We start from the raw sequence: 23,357 nt of genomic DNA, 5'->3' as shown, positions 1-23,357 counted from the left end.
CGTCGGGCCCTTGACGGGATTTGAACCCACGACCTTACGGTTGCGAGTCCGAGAGCCTAACCACTAGTACTACATGTAAAAAAGGGGGAATGAACACAATCATTTTAAAAAAAAGTTTTATCAAATTTTGGGTGCTTTTTTTTTGCCCTCATCAACACAAATTAGATTTTTTAAGAGGTGGTATTCTGACCAGGGCCAACCTGGAATGAGAGGGATACAACATCCCAGCAGAAAGAAAGAGAAACTCGATAACAAAAATTATCTCCACTTAGGAATCAAACTCAGAGTTTTCCGAGTGCAAAAGTAAAGTGTCTAACCTCTACACCACAGATGCCCATACAATGAAAGACCTGGGCCAACATTAGTCATCAATTTTCAAGACAAAGCTACAGGTCACTCATATCAATGTGAAGACTGGATGAGGCCTGAAAACTGTTCAGACTAAAACTGCAGTCATTCGTCTGTGAAGGTACCATGATGTGGGACAGATCGGAGAAACTGTCCGTACTTATGTTGTACTGAGTGCTGACACTGGGCTCTGAAGGCACAGCTTTCGGATCTCCATTCTCAAACACCGATGACGCACCGCACAAATCAGAGGTGTCCTGATGAGGAAAGTGCCATTGTATCAGAGCATCACTCGGCTTAGTCAAACATTCGTCGCTGAGAGTTTTTTCACATTGTAAAACATCTCTGTCTCTTATTGCACTTTCTTCATCGTCAGGGATATCCAAGTGAATGACTTTGTGTCTCTGAAGCTTTGCATTCTCAGAAAACGAAGCTCCACAATCCTGGCACGAGTACGGTTTACGGCCACTGTGTACGTTCATGTGCGTCTTGAGATTGGAGGACTGAGACGTAGCGTAGCCACAAACGTTACACTTGTACGGCTTCTCCCCTGTGTGTCTCCTCATGTGGGACTTGAGACCATTCGAGACGGCAAAAGATGAGCCACAGATTTCGCAGACATACGGTTTTTCTCCTGTGTGCGTCCGTAAATGGTTCTTCAGTTTACTAGATTCAGTGAAGGAGGCAGAGCAGACGGAACACTTGAAGGGTCTCTCGCCCGAGTGAATTCGTAAATGAACTGTCAGGTGGGACTTATCTGCAAAACGAGCTCCGCATGAGTCACAATTATACGGTTTTTCGCCAGAATGAACCATCTTATGGCGTGAGAGCTTCGCAGATTCTGAAAAAGACGCACCACATTTCTCACATGTGAACTTACGCTCACCAGAATGGACTCGCATGTGTGACCTCAAATTGGAGGAATTAGCAGCTGTAAACTCACACAAGTCACATTTGTATGGCCTCACTCCAGAGTGAACTTTCATGTGGCTTTTCAGACTAGATGAGACAGTGAACGACGAACCACATACCTCACACACGTAGGGTTTTTCTCCTGAGTGAGACCTCTTGTGATTCTTCAACTTCGTAGACTCGGTAAATGCTGCATCACATTCATCACATTTAAATGGCCGTTCCCCAGAGTGGATGCGATAATGAACAATGAGGTGAGAACGATCTGCAAATGACGACTCGCATTCCGTACAAGTAAAACGTTTCTTTCCAGAATGAACAAGTTTGTGACGTCCCAGCTTTGCTGAACTTGAAAAAGAAGCCGAGCACACATCACAGACAAAACTCTTAGAAAGATAGTGAGTCTTCATGTGTGCGCTGTACCGGCCCTTCTGGGAAAATGTCTTCTCACAAATGCTGCACTTGTGTACACTCTTTCGTGCGTGGGTTTTCAAGTGACATTGAAGTTTCGAGAAACTTGGGAAAGAAGCCTTGCAAATCCCACATTTTGCTTTGTCAGGACTTAGCTGCTTCTTGCCGTGTAGTTTGGGGAGTCTGGTCAGGTTGCTTGGACATTCCAAGGGCATATCGGTACTAGAATTAGAACACTGCAGAAGAGAAGCTTCAGTATCAGCATTCATCTTCGACTTTGACAGAGAATCGTCTTTACATTTCTCATCATGCCCTTCATCATCAGAATCATTCTTGCTCCTCTTAGTAACCGCAGTTCGAGAAGAAAATTCAAGTCCATTTTCATTTTTTTCTTTGCACAAGCTATTTTCCATTTCAGTTGAGGCAGAACAATTTCTGCCAGCCAAGTAATCTTTCTGACCTTTCCTTACACAATCTCGGTTTGACACACGGCCTGGCTCACAGCTCCAGTCATTGACAGTGACAGCATTGCTTCCAGAATCATGAAAGTTAGCAGTGCCTACATGTAACTGTTCAGCGTCGGACTCTCCAACAGTGCTGCTTAGAGTGCAAAAGGAACTTTGAGAACAATTTTTACTGGAGGTGGCCATTGTGTTGTCAAACGAATCAGCCTTCTTATGTTCACCATTTGTGCCACTGACACCACTAGCTGTAACTATTTTAGTGTGAAAATGTTCATTACACAAAGTCACTGCACCCTGAGTATCCCCTGTGTTACTATACACATCATTTATGTCATCCAATCCACCTCTGTCCGTTGCTGCTGGGCAGCTAAAACCCAAGACTTGTGTTTTCAGCTGATGTTCCGAGACCTCCTCCGTTTCTTCAGGATAATTCTCTAAATAAACTTGGAAATTCTTAAACTTTACAAAGACCCTCGGCAGACAAGCATCTTCAAACTCAGAGAGAAAACTGTCGAGTTCCTGCATTTCTAACCTTCCAAATTGAAGGTGTTTCTCCGAACTGTTGTTGAATATTTCATTGTGCACGACCATGAGAAACACAGACTTGATGCTCGCATCTCCTGCTGGATTCTTTAGCATTAATTCCTTGAATGTCTTCCAGTCTTTAGTTGTTGTATCTAAACTTTCCATACGCTTACAAGAGTGGTAGGCCTTCTCACCACGCTTTGTCGTCATGTTTTAGCTCCCTGCCCTTAGCGTCATTGTAGGCACTCACGGAAGAAGTAGAAGGATACGGGTGTGCTCTGCATGCCTGTCTTTCTTGTCACTGAAAAGTAAAAATAAAATAATATCTATCTATATATATATTTATTTCATATGCATTTGAAATCTTATCATGCAAGTTCAAGTTTTAAAAAAATAAATCTTAAAGCACCTGAATCTTCAACCAGATGACTCAATCTACGTTTTTTTCCCATGCACTGAAAGTAGTGAAAGCACCACTTAAAAACATATTCCATACAGAGTTGCAATACCCTGAGCCCCTAAACATAAAATCTCATCAAATTAGGAGTAACAACATATCATTTTAATGATCATGTGGCCAATTATCATCCAAGAACAATGAATGACACGGACACATGGATGAATCTCAATATGATGTGTAATAGGCTACCTCCTTACTTTGTAGTACATAAATTAACTCATAAACTAGAAGTATGTATACAGAGAGAATGGGTTCAACTCCTTCACCGCCCGGCCCTTGACTGTCTCTGGCTTCACTACAAATTGAAGCAAATCAACTTCCTGTTTCTCAAAAATCACCTTTCCTAAACATTTATTCTCCGCCCCACTCCACTGAATTACTGACCCCTCAAGACAGTACGAGAATTTTTATGCCTGTAAACTGAGAGTTATAAATAATGAAACTCTCTCACACCTCATTCATTAAGTCAGATCAGTGACGGCGTTAACACCTTTTTAAACAACTTTCACTTAAAAGAAGCAGGATCAATTACAGTTGTCACAGATGAGCTGATGTCATAGGGGGAGTGAGGAAAAGATCAACTCATCCAAATTTCAACTTTACCATTGGGCATTGGGATCACAAAAATTCAAAGGACATCACAACTTTGCCTCTACTCATTTTAATGTAAGAGAAAATGGCAAGAACCGGAAAGGTTACTAAGCTGTTTTAGCTCATTAATCACCACCTACTAACGCCTGTGTGTGTGTGTGTGGTGTGCGCGCGAGAGAAAGAGAGACAGAAGAAAGAAGAAGTTGCGAGCATCTACCAGCAGCTAAACTAACAAAATATATATTATACTAACAAAGTACCTTTATGAAAAACATGCTATTTCACTGGAGCCAATTACATTATGTTCCCAGGTAGAGTAAAACTATTGCTTTAAATAACCATGATCTTTATTATCACCAATGTACAATGCCTGTTATTAACAAACTTTAGATCACTAAAACCCCTTGAAAACCCTATCCGTATTCCCTGGGGTCATTTTGTACCCCCGGGGTTGTATTCTTTACATTTTAGAATAATTCTAGTATCAGATCTCTTTGAAACTTTCAGTATTTCTCAAAAAAATCAATTGAATGATTGCTATGCAAAACGTACAGATTGGATTAACGAGTAAATTTCCTCTTTGGAAAGTGGTGGCACAGAGTTCCCCGCGTCGTATGGACACGATAGTAAAACATGACGTAGGGTAAAAAAATTAGTGTATCAGGAGTGGGAGTCTGTCGGTAGTTCCCACCTCCCTTATTTTCACCTATTTTATTCGAAATTGGCAAAATACTAGATCGAGGTAATCGATATATGTCAAAATCACATTATAATGAAACACTACAACCAGGCCTAGTGTTGTTAATTGCAAACATGAAGTGCGTCTTGGAAATTGACCGACGTCCAAACTGTCGCCATTGTTGTTTTGGTCGGAAGTGGAAGTACAATTTGGCCAACCATTCATTGATAAAATTAGCCTCTATATATCTATTCAACCTAAATTATATTGCGAAGTTGGAAAGTGAACCATTTTCTGTGCCATTTACTGTTATGCGCTGTTCACACATACAGGAGTAGAGTCGACGAGTAATTCGCGATAAAGAATAATGCCAAAATTTGGTTTTATCGTGACGAGCATCTGGCCATGACTGTTGGCATTATTCATTATTGTGTCAGTGAGCACTTGGGGAGATGCTTGCCAAGCAATAATTTAGGACGGTGAGCATCTTGCCAAGCAATTAGTTTGAATCCTGGCCGCTTGCAGAGCCAAGAAACATAGCGGCAGAGTAAAATTTCACACGCCGACAAACTCGCCGACCATGTTGAACATCTTGCCGACCCATCGCCGAGTTAGTCAGCGTGCAATTTTATAACATATAAAGAAGGGGAGGGGGGGGGGGGATGTTTTAGCTCATTCCTTCAACATGTCTCATATGACAAAGACGATAGATGCGTACTTCATGTATACATCTGGTGCCCTTGCTGTTGTGCTTGTGCAAGAAGAGGAGAAGAGGCGGACGAGGAGAGGAGGAGAACCTGTTGGATTAGACCACGGCTACTTTATTAAGAAGACCTCTGTACGGACAGTTTGAGAAGCTGATGGCTGAACTGCAAGTCGAAGATGTGGCATTCTTCAGGAACTTCCTCAGAGTTTCTCCAGAGTATTTCCAAGAACTACTAAGAGAAAATTGGCCCCACCATCCACAAGGCAAACACTTGGCCGGAGAGGAGACAGCAGACTGCAAGGAAAGTGCTCAGGAGATGCCACCATCAGAGATGTAGATCTTGGAGTAGAAGACATTCTGGGCTCTTCTCAGAAGCAGCAGGAGCAGGACTGGGAGCAGCAGCAGAAGTATCAAGAAAGCTAATGAAGGCAGGCTGGACGGCAGGGCTTGCACACATGAATAAGGAATGGTGTGTGCAGACTGGTATCTAGCATCAGCAGCAGCAGTCTTTCGCGTAGACTTCTACGGAGGCATAGTCACGTTAGTAGATGGTCGATTTGTAGATAATAGCAGGGACAGTGCGCTGCGAGTTTATTTGGCAGGGGCGTGAAGGTCGCCGTGTCATGGTGCATGCTCGTCTTGTCAACTTTTGCACGCTGTGCTTGAGTAACTCAGACTCTCCGCGCAAGATTTTTACACCAAAAGCAATAATTTAACCCGCAGAGTATGAAATTTAACTCGGCTACCATTCAGATCTCGTCGGCGTGTCACTGTCACTCTGCAGCATTGGAAACTTTGCACGTCGAGCTATTTTTGACTCTCCTCGAGTCCTCCCCAAGTTTTCCCCAAGCGAATTAATGAGTCGGCGACTCACTTTTTGCTCAGCGAAAATTTTCAAGTTTGAAAATTTCTGCAAGCTCTCCTGCTTCCTGTGTAATAATTTCACATGGCGACTATGAAATATAACTTCAGGGAGGGAGGCCGATGGCTCGACAAAATGTGTCCAGAGCAGCCCCGACCAGCTGGACTTAGAAATTTGGCGCTTTTTTGGTAGTTCCCACCCCGCAATTGTTATTCGCGGGTCTTGGTCCCAAGAGTAGGGGGGTTTCAGGTTGCCCCCCTGCCCCTGCCCTTTAAAAAAAAATAAAGAGGGGGGTTTCAGGGGGCCCTGATTTTACAATAATTTGAAGTTTTGCGGTTGTTAGGTTTGATATCTAAAGGCCACCTCTATTCTCACCCGGAGTGAGAATAGTGCAGGCGAGTCTTGTGGCTATTCTCACCCGGTGCGCGTTCACCAAATTTTGCGTTCACCCTAAACCACAGAATTCTACACTGTGATAACAGAAAAATTGTAGAATTCTGTGCCGTGAACAAACGTTCCATTACAACAGTAGCCTACTAAAAGCGTACAATGAGTAGCGCGAGAATTTCCAGGCAAAACAAAATGGCGACCCGCGTAGTTTGGCTCGATTCGAAAAGTTAAATAGCCGTAGCATCTTTGTAGACAACCAAATTAATTTACTTTTGTGTTTTAACATCATTTTTTAACTTTGTTTTGGTCAATTTGATCGTCCACACCGATGGACAGTATTCAGAAAGAGACAGAGAGAGAGAGAAGAGGGGAGGAGTTGATCTTGCGAGAACTTCCGGGCGGGTGAGAATAGCCACTTTCATATCTAAATCTAGATCTAGATCTATAACTCTAGATCTAGATTCTAGGCTAATACAGAGTGAAGTCTCAACTCGCCCGAAACAGAAAAAGGGAGGACTTCCGTAACGAGCGACCACTATATGAGACAGAGCAGAATTGAGGGCTAGGGGTAGGGGTAGGGGTAGATCTAGATCTAGGGGTAGGGGTAGGGTTTGGGTTAGTGTTAAAGTTAGGTAGGGGTAGGGGTAGGGTTTGGGTTAGGGTTAAGGTTAGGGTTAGGCCTCTTCTTTATTGTGTTTGATGGGGTGGTCGCTCGTTACGGAAGTGCTTCCCAGAAAAATTTAGGGAATAAATTGGAGGGGGGGGGGACTACCGAAAAGTTGTATAGGCCTACAAGAACTAGGCTAACAAAATCTACCATGAAGAAGTGCTTACGCTTCATTTAAAACTTGAGAATGAGAAATGAGACGCTTGTTTATCTTGTACAGCAGTTCGAGTGATCGACACTCCTTGGTGATAGACCAGGGCCTGCTCCTGTCAATCGCTATGAAAAACTGTAAACGAAAACTGCAAGAGAAAGATGCTCCAAGTTTTAAGACATGAGTGGATCTACAGTAAAAAAACGAAGGCCGTAAAAAAGACACTGAATGTCTGATTTATCGAGTTCAATAGGTGAAAACTAATGCAAAAAAATAGCACTCTTTGCACAAGTAACCTGTTATTTCCTTTTCAACAGTAACCTAAATAATAAGGCTTTTGTTTATTCTAAAAAGCAGGTGTATAATTTTTTTCTTATAAATAGCAGTCTATAGAATTAATTACAACTGAGTGGAATTGGATTTAAGAAGCCTAATCGGCATAGCAAAGTAGATAACTCCAAATCAAGCTGGTCATCGATGCTCAAACGCAAAAAGTCTAAATTCACTTTTCTATTCATTCTCGTAAAACCTCAGACGGAGCACGCATTGCCCTCTGTTATCTCTTCTAGATCTAGAATCTAGATCTAAATGAAAACTGCAGTATGGAATTCAAGGTAAGGTATGGTTATAATAAATTAACAACCAGGGTTACGGGGTAATGTTGAAATGTAGGCTACAGTTCAGCAGTAGAGGCTTATACTTGAGGGTTAGTGTTAGGGTTAGGGGCAGGGGTGTGCCGGTGAATTAAAAAAGCACTTCATATGATATAATATCACACAGGGGGTCAACAGCCATAGGCCTAGAGATAGAAATAAATGCTGTACACTTCTCTATAAACACACTTTTGATAGCCTAATTATATATATTATAATAGAGATGTACCATGCCAGTTAGATATTAAATTTTATAGAGTCAGAGTAGACTGTAGTCTACTGTAGAGTAAGTGATTATAGGCCTCCGGCTCTATTTCTCCAAACGTTTGGGAAAATAAACTTGAACTCTATTTCTCCGAACGGTTTCTGTTCTGGAGATTTGTTGATAATAATTGCGAATGGAGTGGCCCGTGTGTGTGTGAGTGTGCATGTGAATGTGTGTACGTGTGTGTGTGTGTCTGTGTGTAAGGTGTGAACGGGGTGTGGAGGGATATTATTTGGAAGGACTTCCGTAACGAGCGACCACCCCATCAAACACAATAAAGAAGAGGCCTAGACCTAACCCTACCCCTGACCCTACCCCTAACCCTACCCCTAACCCTAACCCTACCCCTACACCAAGCCCTCAATTCTGCTCTGTCTCATAGTGGTCGCTCGTTACGGAAGCCCTCCCTATTATTTTTTACATGACATGAAGGATTTCAGTTTTTGCTGGGTTACTATTAAATGCAAAATAAGTTACTGCCATGGTCAATTAAAATTAGTCTTGTTTTCTCTCACTCAGCACCTTTTGAAGGTATTTTAAAATGAAGTAATAGTCCGGGAATGTTGCCCTAACCACAACTGAAGTATTCTCTGAATATTAAGACATTTAAAAATCTAACTCTAAAAATTGAATTCGATGCAAAAAATGCTTCTTCCCAGTCCTCACAGAATGGCAGAAAAAAAGATGACGCCTAAATCTCGCAAAAAACCTAAAAATATCGAGAACAGAAACCGTTTGGAGAAATTGAGTTAAAGTTTATTTTCCCGAATATTCGGAGAAATAGTCACTTCGTATTTATAATTCAATAAATTCTAATTTTAAAGACCGTAACTCATTCGCTACGTATTATTTTCGGCTTGTGGACGAATTTTTTTCGGGAGGGCGAATGAGATGATGACTGGTCGGCAGTTAAAAGGTCTTTGGGGCCACAAATTCAAATAAATATCAACATATTATATACCAATATTTTCAGTATGGTTTGTAGAATACATCTGTAATGTTTATTTATGTATTTTTCAACTTTGGTTCCTGTAAGAGGCGATTATGCAACACAATTTTGTTTCGATGCAGATAAAATTTGAAAATAAAAACTTTATAATCTTTGGTAAAACTCATAAAATATGTTTGCACCTAGTCAAATGATACATCAAAAAAACCATAAATGAATATCATCATCATCATTGCCTTTCTCACCCTGCACCAGGGTATAGGCCTTTCTTTTTATATTTTTACATTTAATAGAATTGAGAGCCCATTTGATGGTCTGATTCTCATGCCATCACCGCCATGACCATGCTGTACTTTTTAAAATGTTGTAACCAACTGTTTTTCTTTCTTATATTTTCTATCTTCAAGGTGACAGAGTCTACAAGGCTGAAGTTGGGTTACAAAGACTAAATTCTGAGCTGTTCAACATACAGATGATGATCATGACTACCTCAGAGATGATTCTGCCTGTCCCAGAGGACATTTTATCGACTTCTGTTGGCAAGGAATGGTCTTTTTTAAAACAGACTCTTCTCCAGAGTACAATGAAACACCCTGATAATGAGTATTGCCATGGGTGGCTCTTTCCTGCCTTAGGTGGAAACGCAGTAGAGAGTGTTTTGAACAAGTTCACCAAGGATGAAGCAGAAAGCTTTCTCAAAGTGTGTCACAAGATTGAAGACGTTCTCTTTCCTAATGTGCTGTTGATGTACAACAGGGTCCGATTTTTCATGTGTGGTCGTGATGAGAGTGAAAGTGTGGCAGACCACATCAATCGATTAGTTTTGCTGTACAAGGGGTGTGAGTTTGATGATCCGCAGAAGATTATACTCAAAGATGTGATCACTGACAAAGTGGTTGGTGTAGATGCCTCTCAAGTACAGAATATCCTGTTTGGATGTGATCCATGGCTTACTCGCTTATCAGACACACTTGCCTCTAAATCTGTTGGAGATAAAAATGAACGAGATGGTGAAAATGGTGAAACAAATTTTGAACTTTGTAAAGATCATGAAGGACTTGCAAGGCAAGAAGTCATCAACTCAAATGAGCAGATTACAAAAGAGGATTTACAAGTCACGCTTCCTGTGAATCACGAATTTGATTCGAAGGGAAAAGAAAAACTTTTGCAAAATCAAAATCCCTCTTCTGTTTTAAAAATAGATTCTGTAAATGGATCTAAAACCTCTTTGAAAACTGACATGAGAGGTTCTACCTGTAGGCAAAGTCTGGTGGCTGTTGACATAAAATCCTCTGAGGAGGCAGTCCCAGGCATGGATAGGCCTATTTCAAAGAAAGATAACAAAGGTCACTCGACTAAAAGGAATGCTGTTGCTAGCTCCACTCCCTCGGTCAGAAATGAAACAAGTGCACGACCTAAGCGCAAAGTTCAAATTCCCAGCAGACTCCAGTCAGATGAAAACACACTGAAATTACTGAGGTTCAACGAACGGTCAAGGGACATTTGTGAAAAGTCGTCAAAATTAGCTGAGAAAATCCATAAAACATGTGACGTTTCCATGTCAAAGAGACTCTTAGTATCTGACTTTAAGGATGAGAATGCTTACTTCGACAGTGCCAGTACCACTCGAGATAAGACTGTCTCTACCAGACCAATATCATTCGAATCTCCTACAGGTGATGATGTTGAGCGTGTAAAGTTGTCACGGACTACAAAGACTCCTAAACACCACCCATGTTTTAAGTGTGTCCAGTGTGGATTGAATTTCAAAACTCTTTCATTGTTTAAAAGGCACAAATATTCACATAAGGGGAAGAACAGCTTTATTTGTACATTATGTAAAGCAAGTTTTAGCTCGCACAGTAATCTAATCAGGCACAGAAAGACAGAGCATGATAAAAGGGATGACAAGTTTAGTTGTCCTACGTGTGGTAAATTGTTCACTTCAGCTCTGACTCTTCAGGCGCACCAAAACGTTCATAACGTAGAAAGGCCATTCAAATGTAAATTCTGTGGTAAACCATTCAGGTGGAGAGTGTCGCTGGAGTACCATCACAGAGTTCACACAGGTCAAAGGCCCTATTCATGCAAGTTTTGCGACAAACGTTTTTTTGATATCAGTAGCTTGCAAAAGCACCTGAGAATCCACAGCAACAAGAAGAATTTCTCATGTGACTTGTGTAACATGAAGACAAGAACGTTGACTGCCCTGAAGGCTCATGTGCGCAAGCACCTGGATATTTCATGCGTTGGGGATGACCTGAAGCGATACTCTTGTGAAGACTGTGGGAAAACGTTTAAAAACAATGCTAGTCTTAAATGCCACAAATTCAACCACAGCGGAGAAAAGCCCTACTCTTGCGAGGTCTGCGGAGCCACTTTTGTTTGGCTGGCAGCCTACAAGCGCCATTGTCAGACACATACAAATGTAAAGCCGTACAAGTGTGATATTTGCGGAAACTCTTATGCCGATAAAGCTTATTTAAAGAGACATAGACTGGGGCACAGTGGAGAGAGACCATTTAAATGTGAAGTTTGCTCTAGCACTTTCGTCACAGTTTTCAATCTGAAACAACATTCCAAGATTCACTCGAGTGAGAAGAAGTTTATGTGTGAGGTTTGTGGGGCTTCCTTTGTGAGGAAGTGTTACCTGTACAAGCACCGTCGCATACATTATGGGAAGAAAACCCATGCCTGCGACCAGTGTGACCGGAAGTTTTATGAGCCACATCGACTGAGAGACCACAAAAAACGCCATGAAAAGGCTGCCAATCGACTGAAGAAACGTTACATCTGTGAGGTTTGCGGCAGAGTATTTGCCAAAAAGGTTTATCTGACAAAGCATGTCATGACCCACACAGGTAATAAGCCGTATGTCTGCCCCAAGTGTCCGGCAAAATTTGTCGACTCTTTCAAATTGAAGCGCCATATTCGAACTCACGACAAAGGCACTGCCAGGAAAGTACGCTCTCAGTGGCAAAATGGAGCGCACTCAGTGTCCACCACTGAAGCTGTGATATCCAACCTTACAGCGCCAAATACCGCTCAAACGGTTGTCGGAGCTGCAAGTTCACAGTCGGAGCTTGAACACGTGGAGATACACATTCAAGGCGTGAAGGAAGAGGTAGAGAAGGAAATCATCCAACTGGTCAGCGGGGAGAAATTGGGCTCTGACCACGCTGTAGTGCAGGAAGGGGAGATGATTCAGTATGTGGTGGAGCCGAGCGTTGAGTCCAGTGATGCGTTGCAACAGATTATTGTTAGACATGCTGGGCTGCCAGAACAGTCGGAGGACTCTGGAGAGTACAAGATAATCATTGTAGAAATTCCATGAATTCCACAGTCAGAGAAGGTCTTCTTAGTTTCTGTCAAAGTAAAAGTTTTATACAGGCACTTTCAACACAATTAGGTCACGTACATAAGTGCCAAAGATTAGAGGTGTTGCAAGAGAGTAATTACAAAGAAAAAAAGGAGGAGAGATGATGACTAAAAAGACGGATAGGAAAGAGGAGCAAAACCATACCAGAGCATCCATGGAGGATGTCTTGATTTCGCAAGATTATCATTGAGATTCTATGAATTTAACAAGTTTTAGAATGGGATCAGTTCCTTGAGTTGATTAACAAAGGACAAGATCTGTAAAAATCTCAAGGGGTCAGTGTAAAGTTTCTGTAATTTCATGAGTGATTTGTCAGATTCAAACAACAAAGTGTAATAGTAATAGAGTACTATTTGTAGAAAGTAGGAATTCCTTGAGAAAACATAAATATTTTTGTTCTGGTTTTAATTCCTTTAAAAATCATCATAATATATTGTAGAGCTAAATGTAAATCTTGCTGAATGATTGAATGGGTTTTTCTGATGTTGTGTGCAATCTATTTCTTGTTTATCATATGAGAGAGAGAGAGAGGGGGAGAGAGAGAGAGAGAGAGAGAGAGAGAGAGAGAGAGGGAGGGAGAGAGAAAGAGAGAGAGAGAGAGAAATTTTTTTGTCAGAACAAAGTAAATTTCTGTTCTCATCAATTCCAACCAGGAGAATGAATTTTTTTCAATAAAAGAGACCATGAAATCTTTACAATGTCTGCACTCATTCAACTGTCTTTTTATCCAGTTGCTACTCTGGACTTTGCATGAGATGATGTGGTGAGGAGATAGACAGAATACAACCCCCCCCCCCCCCCTCCAAAAAAGTATCACTTTTGCTGTCCTCTCCGATATGATCCAGTGATACGAAGAAAAAAGAAGAAGAAGGGTATTTGACCATCATCCTGTGTGATGTCCTTTTAATTGAAGTCCTCTGCCTATAGATCTATAGGCCTGTATTAAGTAAGAGCGGTTTTCCAAAACTCAGTAAGTCGATTTTGACAGGCCCCTGGTTTCACCACGATGCCACACACATACATTGTCTGAAACCACCATATGCACTGCTCACAGCCGAAAGTTCCGTATCCCGTATGCTAGCATTATTAAAATCTAAATCCTTATATACTCGTGTGCACATAATAATACATAAATGGCTCATGTTTACATTATAAGCGTGTGAGGCATCGTGCTGAAATCAGACGCTTGTCAAACTTGACTTAATGAGTTTTGGAAAACCACGCTTCATATATTATATTATAATGCCTTTTATCCGATATCTGCTTCTGTACACACAGTCTGGCATGATGCCATCTACACTTCTATGTAGGCCTACTTGTACTTGTGTGTTCAAGTTTGACGTTGGAACCGTTCTTTTTCTTCATCCTTTCACTTTCAGGATTTTTTGTGTTTTTTGCTCTACTCTCAATCTTGTGTTTGTGGGAAATATCCTCTGATCTTGAAATAATTCTCTCACTCACTGTATGTCAAGCCATGGATTTTTTTACTGTAGGTATTTTTACGCCCCCATCATCACAATTTTGATTATTATATTTATTGAGGAGTCGTCAGGGCTAACCTGTGTTCATATTATAGGCCTATGATATAATATGAACAGTTGTAGCCTCAAGTTACCTCAATAGCGTGGTAAACATCAGGTCATCATTGACTGAGAGACCCTGAGTCTGTGGTTAGGCATTTTGCCGCCTCTCACCATAGTACAGAAGACCTGAGGTTTACAGATAATCTTGCGCTCAGTCTTTCTGTTGGGAAAGTGCATCCCTGTCAGTCTCAGCTTGACGTTCAGTGACAGGCAGGGTCAAGCCTGCCTTCTAAATGATCTCAGTGTCAACGGGGGTGTAAAAACGCTACAATTTTCTTTTTAAAGCCATTGGAAGTTGGAGGGGACTGCTGGATGGTTCCGTTTCACTTCTCTTTCCCATAGATATTTGTTTGTCTGTCTTACGTTTTTCCTGGTTATGACTGTTTTTAATTAAGACCATGACTCGACTGAATGAGCTTCTCTTCACCCCAACAGCCAAACTCAAACAAATCTTGTTTTTGTTTCTCTGCATTAATCGGCTGTTATCATACTGAAGTGTATCTCTTAACTCTAACAATCAATGAGATACTTGTAAGTTAAAGCTTTGGGAAAGGCACTTTATTGGGAATTTTGAGGTAGGCAGCCCTGCTTTGCATGATTTTCCCAATTGGCTCAGTCCTTTCTCAGAGATGGACATTAAACTCGGAGGTCCAGCCCCTGCCACTAAAATAGCCTTATGGTATAGTTGTAGTGTTGATAGGGGAGTTAAACCAATGCCATGTCACAAAACATACACCAAAAAAGAGTTAAATAGAGCTTAAGAAGACGCTAGTCTAACATCACCCCGTATGTGACCAAAAAGTGCTTGTTGTGAGAAGAGTGAAGGCTTCAGTCCTGCTTCATCTAGATCATAGTAAAAAGTACTGCAAAAACCTACAGAGGCACCGTCTCTATCTTTCTCCTTCCTCAGGCCTCTATAGAATAGAATAGTGGTTAGACTCTCTGCTGTTGCAACCAGAAGTGGTGAAATTTATTCTTAAATGGGAAGTTTTGGGGGTTTCAAAAAAAAATTTGAATATAATATAATATATCTTTATCCTTCTGCTGAGATGTTGCATCCAACTTGGAACGGGTTGGCGCTGACACTGACTGTCAGGCAACTTGAAGTCGAAGCAGCGCTCCTCCAAAACAGTCTAAACTGTCACTTGTGCCAATGTGGGTAATAAAAGCTAATGATCACCCCTTAATAAAACAAACAAGCTTGAAAACTTCTAATGAGCTAGATTGAATAGAGACAACATTTTGTGGTAGTGTTCTTTAAAAAATTTATAATATGAACACATTGTGTTCAATTCATTTTGATACATTCATAGAAGGCCAACATATAAAATCAATACAAAATCATTTCAAAATAAGCCTACATCATTGTCAGATGTATTCATTCAGCACCAATATGAGAATAGGGATCACCAAATCTGGACATTACATAAATGAGTGCAAATGAAACTGCATTCCCAAGCATACAAACTTGTCCTAATGACATCATGAAGCGGGTACAAGCAAAAAACGTAGACATAGATACATGTATTTAATTTTAATATATGACTATGATGAGTTCCACTTGAATGAGATAGAAAATGATTGATAGTAAAAATTTCCAGTGTTCTTCTGCACTTTATAAAATTCTTTAAGGGGGTGTAGCTATGGTCAACACCCAAATGCTGTAGTTTTTGGTCTAATGCTTGCTTTTCTGCATCAAAGGGGGTGACATAGTACAAAAAAAGGTTACCAAGCAAAAAATTCAAGATTTTAGCCATAATAATCTCGAGCCATCAAAAATAAAGGATTGATTCAGCATTTTTAAAACCAATTTTATATTTTGTCAATCATCAACACTCATCAAGATAGAAGCCTAATATTTGGCATGGCGATTACTGTTGGTAGGTAGAACAACCTTACAGAGCCAAATTTTAATTTTCTGTACTAACTCGTGAGCCTTACAGTCCTTGTTATGCACTACATTCAGGTCTCCAATGTTTTAAGATTTTTTAAAATAAAAAAGGCCTAAAACTCAAATGTGTACCATAAACAGCAAAAATGCTCCTGTAAAGTTATAGGGAAATGTGTATAAAAGATTGTGTGCAAATTTGAAACACTTCTGACAGTAACTTTCTGAGATCTACTCAATATAGTTTTGCTACCTGGTCAGATAAACAATTCTGAGAAAACTGCAAAGAGAGATAATTTTTGGTGAAGATTTTCCTACATTGCTGCCTCTCTTAAATGCGTTTTCCAGCTATTTATAAGTTTGATAAGGAATTAGGCTTCTAAAGATGGATCCTTGATATTGATATCTATTAAGATACTCCAAAATCCGAAAACTGATATTTTTTCAAAATTTTTACTGATCTGACCAGTGGATCCCCTTAAATTAAAAATAGATGTATATATAGCAAACAAATTAATGTTTAACATGCTACAATTACCCATACAAAATAAGCTACGGTATCGATAGGCTATTTAAAGTTACAAAAAAACTTTTTAAAGTAGACTCATTATTGTTGGTAAAATGTGAAAAAGTAGATCACTTCATTAAATTTATTTAAATGACCATTGTCATACTACTTAATTTCTGACAGGTAAGATCGAGGATAAAAACAGTCATTTTTCATTTTCACATTTATCCCCCCCCCCCCAAAAAAAAAGAGCTGCAGTTTGAAGGTGATATATAAGTTAAATTAAAATAATAGGCAATACCCCTAACTTTATGAAACTTTATGTCTATGAAGAAACTTCACAACAACAAAAGTTTAAAAACGCCTTGTCAGGGGAGCACACCAGGGTGCCCTACTTCATATAGACCCATAGGCCTATGTATGGCACCATGGGGAAATCAGGGGCTCGTCAAAATAGTGACATTGAAATCGAAGGAACTGACATTTTCAGAAATATTTCTCAATTTTTTTTTTTGCCCGGAGTCTTTTATGTCCATTTAAAAACATTTCTGTGAAAATGTTACTGAAAAATATTGATCATAGGCACACGAAAAAAAAGTAAAAATTGTGCTTGCTCAAGCTTTGAAAGTCATTAAAGTTAAAGTTTGATGGCCATTTTTTCGCTGATTTTATCTCTGACTGGGTGACCCCAACCTCCTTCATACTCGTTATATCCACCTGTCTTCCACATCAATAAAATTTGGGCTTTAGATTAGTCTTCCTTTTTGTCAATTTCGTTGATTATCTCTGCCTTTAATTCAAGTGAGAAACATTTCCTTTTGGTTTTTTTGGAAGCTATCTTTTCCTCGGTTTGTTACTTGTGCTGTCTATCGTACCGGTAGGCCTACTGTAGAACTGGAGAAATGATGCCTGCGTATGCCTGAGCATCACCGATCACAATTCAATGATCAATGGATCAGGAATCACACACTACACGCTCTCCTCTTCTTTGACTTTTTGGTCTAGTCTAGGTATAGGGCTACGGCCTATACGCTCTTATACTGAGCGTCTAGGCTATGGCACATCACTTTTAGTGTGGCTCAAATAACGCATTTCTACGCACTCCGCACCATCTCACTCATAACTGGACTGGCCAATCACAACGCTGTACCGCTGACTGTTTGGATCTCACCACCTACAGCCCCCCCTCCCCCAACCCCTTCCCCACAGCTCAAGCTCGCTCGATCTTTCCCACTGTATCCAAGTCCGGGTCTTTCCTTGCCCTGTTATACCTGAGCACTGGCAAATGAGTTTACATTTACACAGAGAAAAAAAAGGGGGTTCTGGTAAGGCCCCGCTGTAGGGATGGTCCCGCTGCAGCGGGTGCAGCTATAGTCAGGTACTACTGTACTGTGCAGTAACTTTTGTGTCTTCTCAGAACTTCTCTCATTATATTATATTATAAATTTAGACGGTTTTGGAGGGGGGGTTTTCAGCGCCAACAAAATATTTTTCAAGAAACCAGATAGTAAGCAGATAACAGCACTGAATGTTCAAGGGGAAGACAACACTTAAAATGAATAGGCCCTACATGTTACAAGTAAGACAAAACATACACTAAAAAGTGGACCTAAAAAAGCCATTCTGTATGTATGTATAGTATAAGGTTTTACGGCGCTCGCAACTGCTGATGTCACCATGAGAATCATATAACAGCACACCAACCTTTCATTAACAACATAATCTCTAGTACTAGTAATTAATTAATAACAGCAGAAAAAGTTTTACTGTAGGCCACACTCACTCTTAGGTTCTACAACAGAAAAAGTTTTCACCATTTTGCTACCCTAGAATTACAAACTAGGCCACTGTCTGCTCAGTAGGCCTACCTAGTTTTGAGAAATTAGACATACAAAATTTTTTGTTGCGCAAAATGTCAAGCTTTTTCGAAAGCAATTCTTTGAATACAATCTTGATAACAGTTGAATAATCTTACGATTTTGATAGAGCCGGTAGAACATTTGGTTTCTGACCTCATGGTCTTGGCAACTCGAAACGACCGAAAGGGTCAGATAGAACTTTGTAATTCTAAGGAAGCGATTTATAAGCCACATTCACATATATATATGAGTTCACAAAAAAAGGTTCACCGTAAGTCATATTCACATAATAAGCATAAGTTAGAAGACATGAGTTCCATTCCTCTGTGGGGAAGTTTTAATTTATCAGGTATGCATACATCTCCATCTATCCACTGGGATACTGTAGATCTCTATCCCTCTTAGCATGAGGTTGAGTCGGCCCTGATAAACAGGGTTGAAGTCAGCCCACTTCCAAAATGATCTGAATTGTGTTGATAGGGGCACACAAAAAAACTAACTAAAAACAAATTGCAAACAATCTTTTTTTACAACAACCATTGATCAAGCTCTATGTTGTGTCAAGGTGGTTGTTCACATAAAGATTCTGAGAGAAAGACATGACGGCAGAGATAGGCACAAGGGATGGGGTGACCAAGAGAGGTTGTAGTTCTGGTACTACGGGCATCATCTGATGGTCATGTGGGGTCATTTGGGGGTCATGGGGGTTCATATGAGTGTCATGTCGTGTTATTTGGGGGTCGTGTGGGTTCATACGGGTATCATGTCGCGTTAGTTGGGAGTCGTGGGGGTTCATATGGGTGTCATGTCGTGTTATTTGGGGGTCGTGCGGATTTATATGGGAGTCATGTCGTGTTATTTGGGGGTCGTGGGGGGTCATCGGTGGGTGAAGCATCATGTGGGTTTCATGTGAAGTCATTTGAGAATCATGTGTTGTTATCTGGGGGTCTTGTGGGGTCATATGGGAGCTGTGGTTGATCTGGATGTTGTGTGGGGTCAACTGTGGATTGTGAGTACCCAGCGGCAGGCTGTGGACGGATGTTGACTTGTCCGGGTCCATACAACTGCTGGACAGCTCCGGCAAGGGATGTTGGATGTGGTGAGACTCCTGATGCTGCGGCTGGTGGGGGTGGTGGAAGAACTCATGGTCTGGCGAATGCAGGGGTTTCAGGTCAAGTTTGGGTGGTGAGGGGGGTTCAGGAGATGGGTGCTGCTGTTGCTGCTGTGTTTGTAATTGGTGCAGTGGTTGCAGCGGTGGTTGAGTTGGAGCTTGTGAGACTGCTGCTAAAGACTGATATGCACTTGGGAACTGATCTGCTCCTCTCTGCTGTCTGTCTGACTTTGCGTGGATTTTCTGGTGGCGCTTCAGTTTGGATGAGTCACTGAATCTTGAGAAACATATGTTGCAGACGTGAGGTTTGACACCAGTGTGTGTCCTCATGTGACGGTCCAGGTACGACTTTACGGCAAAAGATGAGCCACACACTTCGCACGTGTAAGATTTCTCACCAGTGTGGATTTTCAGGTGGCGATGAAGAGAAGAGTTATCGGCAAAAGTGGTATTGCAGGTGTTGCAGGCATATGGTCGTTCCTTCGTGTGAGTCCGCCTGTGTCTGGTCAACGTGGAGTGATCGGCAAAGTTCGAGCCACAGAAGTCACAGTAGTACGGTTTCTCTTGGGTGTGGGTTCTCATGTGTCTCGTGTACGCCGCGGTCCACGCAAAACTTGCCCCACACAGGTTGCAGTAATACGGCTTTTCCCCGGTGTGCTTACGAAGATGGCATTTCAGTTTGGAGGCTTCTGAAAACTTGGCATCACATACCTCGCACGCAAACGGCTTTTCCCCAGTGTGAATTTTGGTATGCTCTTTTAAATGATGTAACCGACTAAAAGCTGACCCACACATGACACACGCAAATGGACGCTCACCGGTGTGCACCCGCAAATGAAGTCTCAACGCAGACTGATCTCCAAACTTTGCGTCACACGTCTGACAGGCGTACGGCTTCTCTTTCGTGTGAACCCTCTTGTGTCGCTGCAGTGAGGTGAAATCGGCAAAAGACCCGCCACAAAACTCACAAGTGTACGGCTTTTCCCCTGTGTGAGTTCTCATGTGTCTGGTGTAGGCTGCCGTCCAGCGGAAAGTCTTGGAGCACACCTGGCAGCTGTAGGGTTTTTCCCCCGTGTGCTTCCTCTGATGAGCCCTCAGTTTGGACTTCTCTGTGAAGCTGGCCCCGCATGTGTCGCAGGAGAACGGTTTCTCCCCCGTGTGAAGGCGGCTATGGTTCTTGAGGTGGTCCCCACTAGCAAAACCGGCCCCACAAGTCTGGCACACAAATCTCTTCTCCCCTTTATGCCCTTGTCTGTGCTTGGAAAAGCTACTCATCTCACTGAAAGTCAACTTGCAAATCCTGCAGAGGAAACATTTTAATCCATGAGATAGTTTACTGTGTGACTTCAGAGACTTCAACTCATCGAAAAACTCCTGACATGAGTGGCACGACAACTTGCTCTTTGTTTCTTTCTTCTCAATGCCATTGACCACAGCCTGTACATGAGGGTCGTCACAGGCAACACTAGAAGATTTGTTCCTTTTCTTCAAATTGTTCTTTTGTTGTGCATTGTTTTCATCATCACAATTGACAGAGACAGTGCCATTTTCTTTCTGAAATTCTTCCGTTTCTGCTGCTGCTTCTTTGTCAGCACAAACGACACTGGCAACCTTGTTTCTTTTACTTTTACTCAAATTTTGTTTTCCCTTCCGGCCGTAGGTGAGCCCAGCTTCTCTGTTCTTGTGCCTAGCTGACCTTCTGAGAGACACCGTTGGACTTTCCAGCTCAGACCTCTCACATGCAAGAAGAGCATTGCCTGCAGTCTGTTCAGTATTCTGGGTGGACTTTTCACTTTCTTCTGCACTATCAAATTGCTTCTTGACTTCTTTTTTCTTTTCTGAGGAGTCAGTGCTGGAGAGGTTTTCATTATCAATATCCACATTTTGTCTCTTAGTTCTTTTAAATCTCTTGGCATTCCCTTCTGATGACTCAACAAGGCTCAGTTTTATTTTCAAAGAGGGGATGGCGCTTTCATGTTCCATTGCACAACCATCGTTCCCGATGTGAGATTGGTCTTCTACGTCCGGCTCTAAGAGATCACAAGGAAAATCTTCCAAAGTGCTGGTACTTGCATCGGTAAAAACTTTGTCACGGCAAGTCCAAGATTTTTGTTCATGCTCCGCCAGGTCTGAAGTGTCTGTGCTTGCATCACAATACAAAGAACTAGCAGTACTGGTGGCCACAGAAACGCTCGTTTGCTTCTTCCGACCTTCAGCTGCTTTACATATTGACAACGTTTTGGCGTAATCAAGTTCCTCTGTCCTCAGCAGATTCTGCCGCAGTGAATCATCACAAATCCCACTGATAATGCAGTCTTTCAGCAAAATATCTTTGAGATCACCGAACTCACAGTTCTCCGACCACTGCAGCAGTTCACTGAGGAAGCCGTCAAACTTAGTCTGAGTGTCCTGCTTGCAGGTGAAGAACTTGTATCGGTTGTAAATAATGAGAAATCTGGGGAGACACAAGTCCTCGAGTCTCTGGAGCACCCCGCTAAACTTGACGGCTTCCTCGTAGGACAGGCCGAACGAGTTGAAGACGAGCTGAACCTGCTCGGCGGCGATGTTGATGAGGAAGGCCTCTACCAGCCCCTGGTTCTGGGCGTGGGGGTGGTGGTGGTGGTGGCTGCTGTGGTTCTGGTGGGAGGTAAGGCGCTGCTTCATGGAGAACCACTCCGAGCCCACGCTGGTGAAATCCGTGAAGCGCGGAAGGGCGATACTGAATTCCATCGGCTCCATTGTTCATCAAATAGCTAGTTTTCTTCCCAATCTGTTTCTGAAATAAATGATACTGCACTGAAGTTGAAAGATGAGTTGATGTCTTTTTCGTCCTCTGCATGCAGCTTTCCCCTAGTCAAGGTCAGGGCATTTCGACTGCATTTTCTTTGTCAGCCCAGAGTCATCTCCTCATTACTAAGCTGGCCTGCCTTTCTCTCCTACCTTGAACAATCTCCAACCTTGTACAATAAACCTCTGACTTTCCCTTCCTCCAGACAGACAGAGTGTTTCCATTTTGAAACTTCTTCTTTAACGTTAAAATCTCTGAGTTGGCTTTTTCCAGAAAAGAATTTTAACCACCTCTGTACCAAATGTTACCGGCAGTCGAGAACACCAATTTAAGAAGAGGAATCACTACTTCTAGTGCAAAGATACAGAAAAGGTTACATTTTATAACTCTGTTCCTTTCTTGAACAGTCCTGGAGACTACAGATTCAGGGTCACCAGCACAAGTAATGTCAGTTTCCAGTCTTTTATTCAGCCAATGTAGTCATTTTCACAAAATAATTACATTCTGCAATGTGAAATAGTACACTTCATTTTTTAAGTTTTTTGTAAAACCTCAGAGTCTGAAAAGCAAGCTGGTTTGACTAACTGCCGAAGGAGAAAGTGTCTGGCTGATCTTGCTAAGAAGAAGAATCCACCACCCACAGTCATATCATGTACCTGTAATGAAAGAGCATATACTTGCATGATGAATTTGTGGCTATCAAGTCATAAGTTTAACAACGCACTCAAAAAACTAATTATAAAAACAAATTTCTATTCAAGAATGAATATATATCTCAAACACATCGGGGGTTGACAAATCTAAGTGCTTGTTGACACATATATATATCCAAAATTCAAGTTAACCGTGACGTTGAAAATTAAGAGAGATATTGAAGACAATCAAAGGAAGTTATTGCGATGGTTTAATTGTCGAAAATGTGAAAAGTACACAGAAATAATAAGGTCAATAAGGATAGAAGGATGGATAGTGCTATACTGTACTAGCTGGGTACCCGTTCAATGAACGGACTCAAAAGAATCGATCGTCAAGTCATTGTGGAATCAGTGCTCACTGCTTGTGAACGGAAGCCTCACTTGTATACAATGATGTCTTAGAAGAGGGACTTTCCCAAGATTAGATCTAATGAAACTAATAGAACTGAAAAATAAACTTACAGTGACTTCAGGCTCCTTAATACTGTGCTCCCTTTAATTGTTTCTGAACCA

At 41.5% G+C, this 23,357-nt stretch overlaps 2 protein-coding genes across 2 annotated transcripts; one reads left to right on the top strand and one right to left on the bottom strand.

Annotated features, from left to right (window-relative positions):
- Positions 1–22,671, bottom strand: LOC106011322. The gene is made up of 3 exons (XM_035968839.1): positions 18,808–22,671; positions 12,108–12,329; positions 1–2,874 (listed from the first exon to the last, which is right to left on the bottom strand). The coding sequence occupies exons 1-3, from the start codon at positions 22,098–22,100 to the stop codon at positions 387–389; spliced, it is 6,003 nt and encodes a 2,000-aa protein (XP_035824732.1). The 5' UTR covers positions 22,101–22,671; the 3' UTR covers positions 1–386.
- Positions 7,437–12,989, top strand: LOC101849280 (zinc finger protein 184). Its single transcript, XM_005094813.3, has 2 exons — positions 7,437–7,780; positions 9,441–12,989. Exon 2 carries the CDS (start codon positions 9,506–9,508, stop codon positions 12,365–12,367), a length of 2,862 nt encoding a protein of 953 aa, XP_005094870.1. The 5' UTR covers positions 7,437–7,780; positions 9,441–9,505; the 3' UTR covers positions 12,368–12,989.
- Positions 22,672–23,357: the final 686 nt, after the last annotated feature.

Source organism: Aplysia californica, unplaced genomic scaffold (assembly GCF_000002075.1).
Source record: "Aplysia californica isolate F4 #8 unplaced genomic scaffold, AplCal3.0 scaffold00089, whole genome shotgun sequence".
Taxonomy (NCBI): domain Eukaryota; kingdom Metazoa; phylum Mollusca; class Gastropoda; order Aplysiida; family Aplysiidae; genus Aplysia; species Aplysia californica.
This window is presented reverse-complemented; position numbering and strand designations above follow the sequence as displayed.

What these genes read in the sequence shown, in the direction of transcription:
- LOC101849280 (XM_005094813.3), top strand. Translation starts at nt 9,506, where the DNA reads ATGATGATCATGACTACCTCAGAGATGATTCTGCCTGTCCCAGAGGAC.
- LOC106011322 (XM_035968839.1), bottom strand. Translation starts at nt 22,100, where the DNA reads ATGGAGCCGATGGAATTCAGTATCGCCCTTCCGCGCTTCACGGATTTC. An exon ending in GTGAACAACCACCTTGACAC is followed by an intron (nt 12,330 to 18,807) that starts AACATAGAGCTT and finishes TGTACTCTCCAG; the next exon opens with AGTCCTCCGACTGTTCTGGC. An exon ending in CACGTGTTCAAGCTCCGACT is followed by an intron (nt 2,875 to 12,107) that starts GTGAACTTGCAG and finishes GGCAGGGAGCTA; the next exon opens with AAACATGACGACAAAGCGTG.